Source organism: Podarcis gaigeae (assembly GCF_964106915.1).
Source record: "Podarcis gaigeae genome assembly, chromosome: 9".
Lineage (NCBI taxonomy): Eukaryota > Metazoa > Chordata > Lepidosauria > Squamata > Lacertidae > Podarcis > Podarcis gaigeae.
In genome coordinates, this window is record NC_139685.1 from 18,231,060 (window position 1) to 18,243,362 (window position 12,303).

The 12,303-nt window shown below is 43.8% G+C and overlaps 1 protein-coding gene across 3 annotated transcripts in view; it reads right to left on the bottom strand.

The window, feature by feature from the left end:
* Window positions 1-12,303, bottom strand: part of ARAP2 (ArfGAP with RhoGAP domain, ankyrin repeat and PH domain 2) — a 132,648-nt gene that overhangs the window by 117,813 nt on the left and 2,532 nt on the right. For all 3 annotated transcript variants that reach the window (XM_083754820.1, XM_083754818.1, XM_083754819.1), the window contains one exon: window positions 1,740-2,793. In XM_083754820.1, coding sequence (XP_083610946.1) covers window positions 1,740-2,629 — 890 coding nt within the window. In that variant the 5' untranslated portion in view covers window positions 2,630-2,793. The remainder of the gene's footprint in view (window positions 1-1,739; window positions 2,794-12,303) is intronic.

Consider the following 12,303-nt stretch of genomic DNA (forward strand, 5'->3'; position numbering starts at 1 on the left):
TTTAGGGAAGTTTTTAATGTTTGATGTTTTGTTGTGTTCTTAATATTCTCTTGGGAGCTGCCCAGTGTGTCTAGGGAAACCCAGCGAGATGGGTGGGGTATAAGTAATCTATTATTATTATTATTATTATTATTATTATTATTATTATTGAAGTTACAGTGAGCAGGGACTCAGGACATGTCTGCAGTTTTCAATGCCAAGCCCACATGTCTCGTAACATGGAGTTATGTGTTGAAGTGTATTGCTTTGTGACAGGTGTTTTTTTTAAAAAAAAAAAAAGGAGGAAGCTGGTCATTTTTAAATTATGTGATATCTATTTTTGACGAGTCTCTGCAGAATGTCTGCCACTCCTTCTGAGACTGACTTTGGACATCGTATACTTCATTGTAAGGAGGCAAACTTGGATGTTACATCAGAAGAGTGATCAGAAGTGGTCATAGAGGAGACACTATACTATTACTGATTAAGTAACATATTACTGTTACCCCAATCTCTGTGGAATGGTAGCAAGATATTCCAGGGCTCCAGGCACTTAGCCAGGGTTTGTATTTCCTTGGGGAAATAATAATAATAATAATAATAATATTAAAAAATCATGTCCGAAAACTGAGGCGCGGCTTCCGATTGGTTGCAAGAGCTTCCTCAAACTTAACCCTAACCCTCAAGTGGAAGCCACAATGGATGTTCGGCTTCCGAAAAACATTCAACAACCAGAGTGTTTACTTCCAGTTTTTTTGAGTTTTGGAGCCCAAACATTCAAAAACAAAGCTGTTCAGGGGCCAAGGTTTGACTGTACACTTAAAGCAGTATCGTGCCGTTTAAACAGTCATGGCTTCCTCCAGAGAATCCTGAAAACTGTAGTTGTTAGCAGACACCTATTCCCCTCATAGAACCACTATGCCCAGCATTCCCTGGGAAGAGGAATTGGTTGTTTAGCCATTCTGGGAAATGTAGCTCAGAGAAGACGCAGGGGCTGGCAGTCACTGATACAGGAGGCAACCCAGTTTGGAGGGCACCTTCGAGCCTGAAAGCACAAACTGCAGCAGAGGCAAGAACAGTTTTCATGCAGGAATGAGAAAGGCTACCCCTGCTAACACTCCAGGTTCTCTAACCGCACCTATTAACAGTTACCGAAACCTCCCGTCCCTTATACCTAGGCTTGCCACACGTCAGAAAAACTGACATGTCCTGGTTTTCAGACGTAAGAATGGCGTCAGCAGCAGAAATAGCTCCAAAAGCTTAAAATCACTATTTTGGGCAAAGCTCAATAGTTTAGGGGTCTTCCTGAAAAAAAGCTCAACAACTTTGCGGGTGTCAGAAATTTTACTTTTGAAATATGGCAACCCTACTTATGTTCTCACACGTTTATCCACATTTGTGCAATAAGCCACACTGGCCCCATCACCATCCCTGTTCTTCAACTCAAGAGCTCAGTCAAGAGACTGAGTTGCAAAGCAAGAAATTCCTGGTTCAAATATTGAATCAGCCATGGACACACTGGATGACCATAGGCCTCAGACTCTCTGTCTGGAAATACACAGATTATTATTATTATTATTATTAATAATAATAATAATAATAATAATAATACCCCACCCATCTGGCTGGGTTTCCCCAGCAACTCTGGGGAATAAAACTGACTAACCTTTCAGAATTGTAAGGATTACTGAAACAGTGTACATGAAGCACATTGAGCACTCCAAAAGCACCACAAAACATAGAAATTTATTAAAGTTTACCTTATCAAAGCCTTCACCGCTGAGGAAGAGCCAGGTATTTTGGGAACAGGACGGTGCCTGAGCATGAAGGAGCGCGTTGGCCTAGGAGTTCCCTTTGTACTCTGAGTACAAGTGCGGTACAAATCGTTCTCTATCATTTCGCCTTTAAACTCAAAGAGCGGGGAGTCTGGTGGAGTATCGGACAAGCTTTCTGGCTCCGAAAACTTCAAGCGCTCATCTCTGCCAGACTTCATTTCAGAAGAAGAAAAACCAGAGGACAGAAATGATGTTTCTTCCGGTGTGTTACCTGGCTGAAAATCGATGGCTTCTGAGTGCACTTTTTCGCTGAGTGAAAGGGGTATCTTTTTGGACATCACATTTTTCACTGCATTCCTCGGAACAGAGGCAACATCTGTTGAGCATTTCAAGTCCTGACAGGATGAGCTAGGAGAATCCAAACCTGAAGACATGTTGTCTTTGACTTCTAATGACTCATGGTCTGAAAGTTTGCTATTATCTTCATACGTGTAATTACTGCCACAAGCCTTATCTGCCCATTCACTGGGTAACCAGCTTGTTTCACCGCCGTTTGGATTTAGGATGTGTGTGCTGGAACTGCAGCAAAATGGCTGCAAACAGCTATTTCCCAACTCTTCGGCATCATCAGTTTTCTGGCTTTCAACAGGCACAGATTTTTCGAGCATTTTTGCAAACATGACCTCCAACTGCTTGAGAATCCTTCTGCGGTGCCCAGTAGGAGTTATTCCAATTTGTTGAAGCACACTGTTGTTTATCCCCACGCAGTCTCGCAAAGCATTATAGCCGAAGTCTTGGAAGTTCTGAAAGTATTGCCCCAGGTTGATGCTCACTAGGAATTCTTTTATATCCACATCAACGTCCCTGAATGACATACTGGCAACTTCATGCCTCACTTTCAGAGCTCCAAAACAGCATACAGTGCTATCCACACATATTCAGAAGCGAGACAAAATGCTTCTTTAAGCCCCCTGGACAGAATGAAATGTCTTCCACGAGCAGGAACAGCATATATAAATTCAACACACACCTTCAAATCCTACAGTGCGTGGGGAGGAAAAGAATATATGTATTAGAAAGGTACTTCATAGTCCAAGTTCAGCACTTTTTTTATTGCTATAAATAAAGAACTTGAAGCCCTTTGAATGCTTTGGTTGTGGAGTATGTATCATCACAGAGCAAATAAGCATCTGGGCTTTTATTTTGTGCCAGAAGATTTTAAAAACAGATATCAGATATGTGCTACTTTTCCTCTTAATGTTGGCTCCCTAAAGCTTGCACAATTATAGAAAACGACAAGAACGGAGCGAACACAAGCTTGCAATTAACCATTCGCCTGGTTGCCTGGGGTGAGGAGGTATCCTCTCCAAGCATTTATAAATTGGAAGAAACTGAGTTCTCTTTTTCTTCCAACAGGCCGAGTCTTAAACAAATGTATATTAAGGAGGGAGGGCAAGATGCTTAGGGGTGTGGGGAGGGAGTCTTTTGGAGATTTCATAGAAGGTTGCAACTAAGCAAAAGCTCACGCAACCAAAAGAGCTGTATATGGCTTTCCTGTTCCCCTTGACTCCACTTCCTCTTAATATTATTATGAATTTGTGGGTGCCAGACCAGTTTGTGGGTTGGGGGGGAGAGAGGAAGTAAGCTGTATGTTCACAGATTCCATTGCTGTAATAGCCAGGCCAGCTGGAGTGATGGGCCATTAAGAGAACAGAGAAAAAGGGGCTCTGTGCCAGGTGGTAAATGGGTGGGGGTCCTCTTCCAGCTCTCAGTTACTTAGAAAGACAACAGCTAGACTGCGGCAGCTAGACTGCTGACTGGGAGTGGCCGCCGAGACCACATAACACCAGTCTTGAAAGACTCCCAGTACGTTTCCCAGCACAATTCAAAGTGTTGCTGTTGACCTTTAAAGCCCTAAATGGCCTCGGCCCAGTATACCTGAAGGAGAGTCTCCACCCCCATCATTCAGCCCAGACACTGAGGTCCACCTCCAAGGGCCTTCCGGCAGTTCCCTCACTGTGAGGTTACAGGGAACCAGGCAGAGGGCCTTCTTGGTAGTGGCGCCCGCTGTGGAATGCCCTCCCATCAGATGTCAAGGAAATAAGCAACTATCTGACTTTTAGAAGACATCTGAAGGCAGCCCTGTTTAGGGAAGTTTTTAATGTCTGATGATTTATTGTATTTTTAATATTTTGTTGGAAGCCAAGGTCAGAGAAAGACTAGGTTGGTGATATCCACGTCCCACATTGATCACCCCAGACCTTCTCCAAACTCGCTACCACTTCACCCTGACACATCCTGATCCTGGCAAAGTGGTAGAGCCACTGACACACAGAAGGTGCTGCTCCTGCCTGCCTCTTCCCCACCCAGCACACTGCTGCCAACTTCAACCTCAGACCCAGAGCCGTCTTTCCCATACAGCTTAGTGGTTTGTGTCAGCATCGCCCTTGAGCCAGTACCACCAACTGGACTCCTCTACTTCAGCCCCGACTGGGCTAGGCGAGCTGGGACGCACTTCCAGAGACCACATTCTGCACAGGAACAGGTCAAAGTGCTGTGGACTCACAGCTTAGAGTTGTGAGCACCGGATTCACTTCCACAAGAAGACAGTCGTCGCACAGCAGAGTATAGCAGAGTATAAACGACTCGGAGAGCAGCTCTGTAGAATAACTTCTTTATTCTATCTACAACTATCATACAAACTATATACAGAGCTAAATGGGTTCTAAGCATAAATGAATGCTAAACTGCACTGAGTGTCTGCAGCTGCTCTTAGCAGCAACCTTATCTGTACACACGATCTCTAACACTCAGTCTCTCTCCAACACACTGACTGACTGACTCTGGAGTAGAATAAGTAGAGAGCAGAACACTGCTCCTCCTCTCTGGAGAATCAGCAGAGATCTCAGGAGATTCTTGGATATGGGAGGAGTGAAATCTCCTCAGTTTGGTGCGCAAGGGCACCAGCCTCTCAGGGGCACCCCAGCGAGAGTGGGTGAGCTGCGCGGCCTTGCTGACAGCCTCCCCTTTCCCCGTACACGCACCAGCTGCACCCCATCAAACATATGGCTGGAGAGCATGCAGCTTCCTTCCCAAGTGAGCGGCATGGGGGAGAGGTGTGCAACCCCCCCGCCCCATGGCTGGCAGTGTGCAGCTTCGCTCCCCCCACACTATCCATGGTAATTTGGGGGCACTGAGCGGATATTTGCACCCCGGCGCCGCATCTGCTAAAGACAGCCCTGCTTAGACCCTCCAAGTGTCCCTATTTTCCAGGGACAGTCCCCAATTTACAGAAGCCTTCCCAGTTTCTGATTTGATCCTGGAATGTCCTGCTTTTCCTTAGGACATCCCTATTTTCATCAGAGAAATACTGGAGGCTATGCAAACCTTGGTGAAGTCATAATACTGCACCAAGGGAGAGAGGATAGGGAAAGAATGTGAGTGACCTCTATGGGGCACTTTTGGTCTTTAAATACAGTGGTACCTCAGGTTACATATGCTTCAGGTTACGTACGCTTCAGGTTACAGACTCTGCTAACCCAGAAATAGTGCTTCAGGTTAAGAACTTTGCTTCAGGATGAGAAGAGAAATTGTGCTCCAGTGGCGCAGCAGCAGCAGGAGGCCCCATTAGCTAAAGTGGTGCTTCAGGTTAAAAACAGTTTCAGTTTAAGTACGGACCTCCGGAACAAATTAAGTACTTAACCCGAGGTACCACTGTATTACGTCTGCAACCAGCCACAGACTCATAGAATCGCAGAATTGTAGAGTTGGAAGGGACCGCAAGGATCATCTAGTCCAACCCCCTGAAATGCAGGAATGGTTCTGTGATTCTTTGAAAAAAGGATCGTTGGCAGCAATCACAGCCAATCCAACATTTGCAGGTCCCTGATCATCAGAAAAATTTATTTCATGGGAAAGATCCAGTTACGATCTTAGTCTTGGGAATCGTGGGTGCAAGCACATGATTTGATTACAGGTACAATGCAGACTGCAAAAACAAAACTCTAAGTTTCTTGCTAACTCAGTACAGCTTCCCCAGTAATGACCAACTACTTTAATGCCCTTTTGTGCATCGCTTCCCTCTTTTATGGAAAAGAGGCAGGTCCTAACCTGTAGCAGTTTGCAGAAGGGTAGATAGTAATTGAAGCAATATAATCATAATTCTTTAGGAAGTACCTGAAATACTTGCCTCTGCCCCCCCTCCATATATATATTTAAAAACATGGGTAGTCAAACTAAGGCCCAGGGGCCGGATCCGGCCCAATCACCTTCTAAATCCAGCCTGCAGACAGTCCGGGAATCAGCATGATTTTACCTGAGTAGAATGTGTCCTTTTATTTAAAATGCATCTCTGGGTTATTTGTGGGGCCTGCCTGGTGTTTTTACATGAGTAGAATGTGTGCTTTTATGTAAAATACATCTCTGGGTTATTTGTGGGGCATAGGAATTTGTTCATTTATTATTATTTTTCAAAATATAGTCTGGCCCCCCACAAGGTCTGAGGGACAGTGGACCGGCCCCCTGCTGAAAAAGTTTGCTGACCCCTGATTTTTAAATTCTTGATTGAGGGTTCAAACAGCAGCCACGCAGCACTGGTTCCAAAGATCTTAGTCGCAGAGACCAGCCTAGCTATCTAGTTTAGCTGCCTAAGAGAGAAAGTGCTGCTCAAAGGGGGAGATTCTATGGCTTCCACTTGCTGCATCTCAGCTCCCAATGGCTAGAATTATATTCTTCATTGCCTTGGCAATGTTGGCAGCCATATTTGTAGGCTCCTGATAAGGACGCAAGAAAGCATTTCGCCCTGTGTTCATTGCACACAGTGCTGTTTGCATTCCAGTACAGTGCACCTTCGGGCATAACCTTTATTATTTGTGGCAGAATTTTACATAGCTGATTGCATTATGAACATGTTATTCCACACCATTCATTTCCCAATGTAACGGAAATGGAATGCGTGGGGAACCATAATCAAGTTCATATAATTTGAAGAACTGAAAACAACAAAGGTGACTACCGATTGAAATCAGTGAATTGATTTCTGCTCCGGACATTAAATGAATAAGTGAACACTGACCATTTTCCACTAGAATTTTCTGACATCTCTAACTCCCCAGAGAGGCTTACCTAGCACCTTCATTACACATCTTTAGGCACCAGGCGAAAACATTCCCCTTCTCCCAGACCTTTGGCTGATTAAACAATCTATGGGCTTTTAAATTGCAGGTGGGGATATTATTTTGTTTGTTGTTATGTTGTGTATGTTTGTGATTTTATGCTGCAAACTCTCCTGTGATCCTCAGGTCAACGGCAGTATATAAATTAAAAATTAAATTAAATTAATAAATAGATAGATAGCTCCTGAAGGCATGGCTGCACATATAAGATTGTATATGTTTTATATGAACCCAACTGTATCTGCACAGCTCTCCTTCCTCAATTCTTTTTTTTAAAACTAGGATTCACGCAAAGAGGCCTTGCACAAGACATTATCTTATGTGTATGATGAAGTTGCACACTGCCAGGGTAAAGAGGTTATGTAGCCTAGGAAAGTTTATCAACCGGTTTGAAATTATCAGCTGATGATGGGTAGCTAACAACATCAAAGCATCCTGGTTTATCATCACTAGGTTGTGCAACAGTGTTTCCCTACCAGTCGTGTTTGCATAGAGCTCTGATTGTTCAGGTTATTTTTAATGGTTTACTGCATTTTCATTTCATTCCTCAACAGCATCTATATATCCAGTTATTAGGATACAGAAAAAGAAAGCAAAATATAAAACACTGTTTCCTTGAAACGTAGCTTTAATATATCTAAGAGTATGCTTCTGAACTTTGCAAGGAATCTTATCCCAAGACTGAAATGGCATCACTAGTTTAACATGAGATGTATATAACAAAAACCACAGCTATTTATTATGTTTATATCTTGGCTTTCCACTAAGGAATTCAAGGTGGTGTTATTTCATTCTCCTATTTCATATCCTCCTAACATTTCTCCAATGAAAAGAAGCAGTATCTTTTTCTATTTTATTTTTTTTTAAATGTTTAGGGGTACTCTCTTTTTGACTCAAGAAAATCACCATTTTATAGTTCAAATCATGAAAAATAAAAACAGTAAATGGACAAAAGTACAAAGATTCACAAAATGTTTAGGGGTATGCGTACTCTGGCGTCCCCCCACAAAAAAGCACTGAAAATAGGAATGTCCTATTCAACAACAAGAAGAATTTTATTATTTATACCCCGCCCATCTGACTGGACTGCCCCAGCCACTCTGGGAGGCTTCCAACAGATATAAAAACATAATAAAACATTAAATTTTTTATTTAAAAAACCCTTCCCTAGTATATAAGGCTGCCTTCAGATGTCTTCTAAAGGTTGTATAGTTACTTATCTCGTTTAGAAGAAATCTGAAGGCAGCCTTGTATAGCAAAGGTTTTTTTATGTTTAATGTTTCATTATAACTCCATACCTTTCAGCATTTCTCTGCTGAAAATAGGGGTGTCATAAGGAAAAGCAGGACATTCCAGGATCAAATCAGAAACCAGGATGGCTTCTGTAAATCCGGGACTTTTCCTGGAAAATAGGGACGTTTGGAAGGTCTGCTATTTTATCCTCACAGCAACCCTGGGAGGGGTAGGTTAGGCAGATAGAGGCTCAAGAATAGCCAGTGAGCTTCACGGCAGAGTGAGCATGTGAAGCTGGGCATACATACATAGTCCTAGTCTAACATGCTGGCCTCTGATGACAGTCATGTGAAGCAACTTAGGCAGCACACACACATGCTATCAAGGACCGACATGTATGTGCAAATGAGCTATCATGAATCTAACACACCAGGTAGAACATGCTCTGAATTCACCTTCCACACAATGCCCCGTAAGGAGGGAGCAGCTATGAGTCACCAAATATTGTATGTGCATGTGTGAACCAGCTCTGCGTCTCCACTGAGGATGAGGCATAGGAGCCAGAGACTGCCATACACCCACCTAAGAAACATTAAAAATATTAGTCAGCAAGATTGCTGCTCCACCCCTCTAACACACACACACACACACACACACACACAGAGAGAGAGAGAGAGAGAGAGAGAGAGGCGTTTAGAGTTTCTGGCACTAGTGCAGGAAAGGAATGACTTTATCAGCCCTACTGGCAAACTCAATTTCACACCATCCCACCCATGTAACTGAAGAGCCTTTTATTCCCCTGACAACGTTTAGGACATTGCTTGCAGAACGTATTTGCCAGCTCTGATAATCAGAGTCATTTGATTGGTAACCATGACACCCGCCTTCTTTTCATCTCAGCCCCTCCCTAAGAAGAAAGCAAGTATTCAGCCTGCACTAATTCTCCTTCCCACGTTTTCAAGCTCAGCAAACCGGCATCTTACTCATTACTTTTTATAATGGATTTTAGAGAGTTGTGGAAAGAAGGCTGCTGATTGAAATTAACCCAGCTATACAGCTTTCGGTACGGCTTGCAGAGTTTCTAATGGCGCTGTCTCGTCTTAGGCAATGCTTTGAAGAGAAGTTCAATGGTGCTTGAAAACATAGGGAAATATGCTTCTTCAATTGTGGGGTTCCCACAATATATAGGAACTCCCATTATACGCAAGCAGGCAAACAAAGTGCAAGTAGACAAATAGGTACCACTCTGGCAGGAAGGTAAACGGCGTTTCTGTGCGCTGCTCTGGTTCACCTGAAGCGGCTTTGTCATGCTGGCCACATGACCCAGAAGCTATACGCCGGCTCCCTTGGCTAGTAAAGCGAGATGAGCGCCGCAACCCCAGAGTCAGTCATGACTGGACCTAATGATCAGGGGTCCCTTTACCGTTAAAGTCTTATAAAGTGAAGAAGTCTTTCAACACAGATGAAAGCTAGATTTCATTTAAATGCGCTCAGGGGCCCTCAAACACAACAATACAGTTTGGGAGCTTTCAAAGCTGCAATTTATGTTCCTGCACCTATTCCCGTGAACAGGTTGAGGCCTGCTCTCAAGAGGTGCTAAAACCTGACTGTTGAAAGGTGACTGCCAATAAGGTGAAGTTAGCAGTCAGAATTTTTTTTAAGAAAGAAAAGGAATGGTGTCAGTTATGCTTTGGAATGTGCCATCCACTGGCAAGCACATTTGAATGCAGAAGATGCTCCCAGATGACGTCAGCTAGAAACTCCTGCTATACTCCTACGAGTCTGATTCCTTGGTGATTGTGCATTATCTAGTTCTCATGTTGAGAAAAACAGGAGGAACACAGTGCTCTCTATGCCAGCAGTACCACCACACATTATCTCTGATCACCACCATTTTCGTAAAATAAAAGCAAGAGGGAAAGGATAGGAAAGTCTTCCATTTCAGCTCATTCCCTGGAGCAGAGCAAGTACATACAGTATTATGTTTTTGTATATGCTGGAAGCTGCCCAGGGTGGCTGGGGAAACCCAATCAGATGGGCGGGGTACAAAGAATGAAAATTATTATTATTATTATTATTATTATTATTATTATTATTATTATTATTAAACTTCTGCCAGCCACACAAGGGCAATGACTTAAGACTCCACCATTCATTCCATGTTATATTAAAGTAAGGTAGATGTCTCTATAATAATCTGGATTTTGACTACCTGACATTTAGAAGACATCTGAAGGCAGCCCTTGTTTAGCGAGGTTTTTAATGTTTGATATTTTATTGTGTTTTTAATATTTTGTTGGGAGACCCAGCCAGATGGGTTGGGTACAAATAAATTGCTGTTGTTGTTGTTGTTGTTGTTGTTGTTGATGATGAGGCAGCTTTATATTGCTTTGCTTAACTCTCCAAGAAAGGCCCTTGCTTCCACGGTTTCCCAAACTTGGGTCTCCAGCTCTTTTTGGACTACAGTGCCTAACATCCCTATCTAGCAGGGCCAGTGGTCAGGAATGGTGGGATTTGTAGTTCAAAAACAGCTGGAGACCAAAGTTTGGGAAACCCTGCTTTAGCCTAACAGAGCTGCTCCACTGCCCTTAGACCACCCAACAAAACACCCTCCACCACCCATCGCATGTCCTTGGGCCAACAGCTATCAGTGAGTGAAGCAACACTTGGGCTTCTATCAGTCCTCGCTTGGTCACAGTGTTGGCAACTATCTGGGAACGTGTTAGTCATGCAGGTGACATTCAAATGCTGGCAATGACTAACTCCCATGTCCATGTGACAAGTACATGAAGTAGAAAAGGAGTTAGGCAATCAGTTCAGAGAGTGACCCAATGCGTTGGGTCTGAGATGTGTTGACTGAGGAGTCTAGTAGATTTTAGAGTTGCATACCATGCCATTGTAATCAGCTCTCCAAATTACCCGGTTTAACACTATCCTAAGTGCAGTTGTTCAAAATTAGGGCTGCTCAGTAAAACATGCAGCCACCAGGACCATGTAACACCAGTCCTGAAAGTCTTACATTGGCTCCCAGTACGTTTCCGAGCACAATTCAATGTGTTGGTGCTGACCTTTAAAGCTCTAAATGGCCTTGGCCAAGTAAACCTGAAGGAGCAGGTAAGTTAAAATGATAAAGGACCCCTGGATAGCTAAGTCCAGTCAAAGGCGACTATGGGGTTGCGGCGCTCACCTTGTTTTCAGGCCGAGGGAACCAGCGTTCATCCACAGACAGCTTTCCCAGTCATGTGACCAGCATGACTAAACCGCTTCTGGTGCAACGGAACACCGTGACGGAAACCAGAGCACACAGAAACACCATTTACCTTCCCACCACAGTAATACCTATTTATCTACTTGCACTGGTGTGCTTTCAAACTGCTAGGTTGGCAGGAGCTGGGACAGAGCAATGGGAACTCACTCCATCATGGGGATTCGAGCTGCCAACCTTCCAATCGGCAAGCCCAAGAGGCTCAGTGGTTTGGACCACAGTAGCACCCACATCCCTCTATACCTGAAGGAGCATCTCCACCCCGTCATTCAACCTGGACACCATGATCCAGCACTGAGGGTCTCCTGGCAGTTCCCTCACTGCGAGAAATGAAGTTACAGGGAACCAGGCAGAGGGCCTTCTCAGTGGTGGCACCCACGCTGTGGAATGTCCTCCCATCAGATGCCAACAGAGATGAGTAACTATATAACTTTTAAAAGACATCTGAAGGCAGCTCTGTATAGGGAAGCTTTTTAATGTGTAATGTTTTGTTATGTTTTTTATCTATCTTAGAAGCTGGCCAGAGTGGTTGGGGTAACCCAGTCAGATGGGTGGGAGTACAAATAACAAATTATGATTATGATTATACTCTGGATCAGCAGTTCCCATTTCACACATGTGGCTCCAGTAGTGAGGAGGAGAAAATGGATGAATTCTTGGTTCAAACACCACTGGGACATCTATAGCATGGAATGATGCAGCCAGGAAAAGAGACACAAACTTACGGATTACCTCCACTTAATGCCTTAAAACATGGGCAGCAAATCTTTATATGCTGGCCACATGACCCAGAAAGCTGTCTGTGGACTAACACCGGCTCCCTCGGCCTGAAGCAAGATGAGCATCACAACCCCATAGTCACCTTTGACTGGACTTA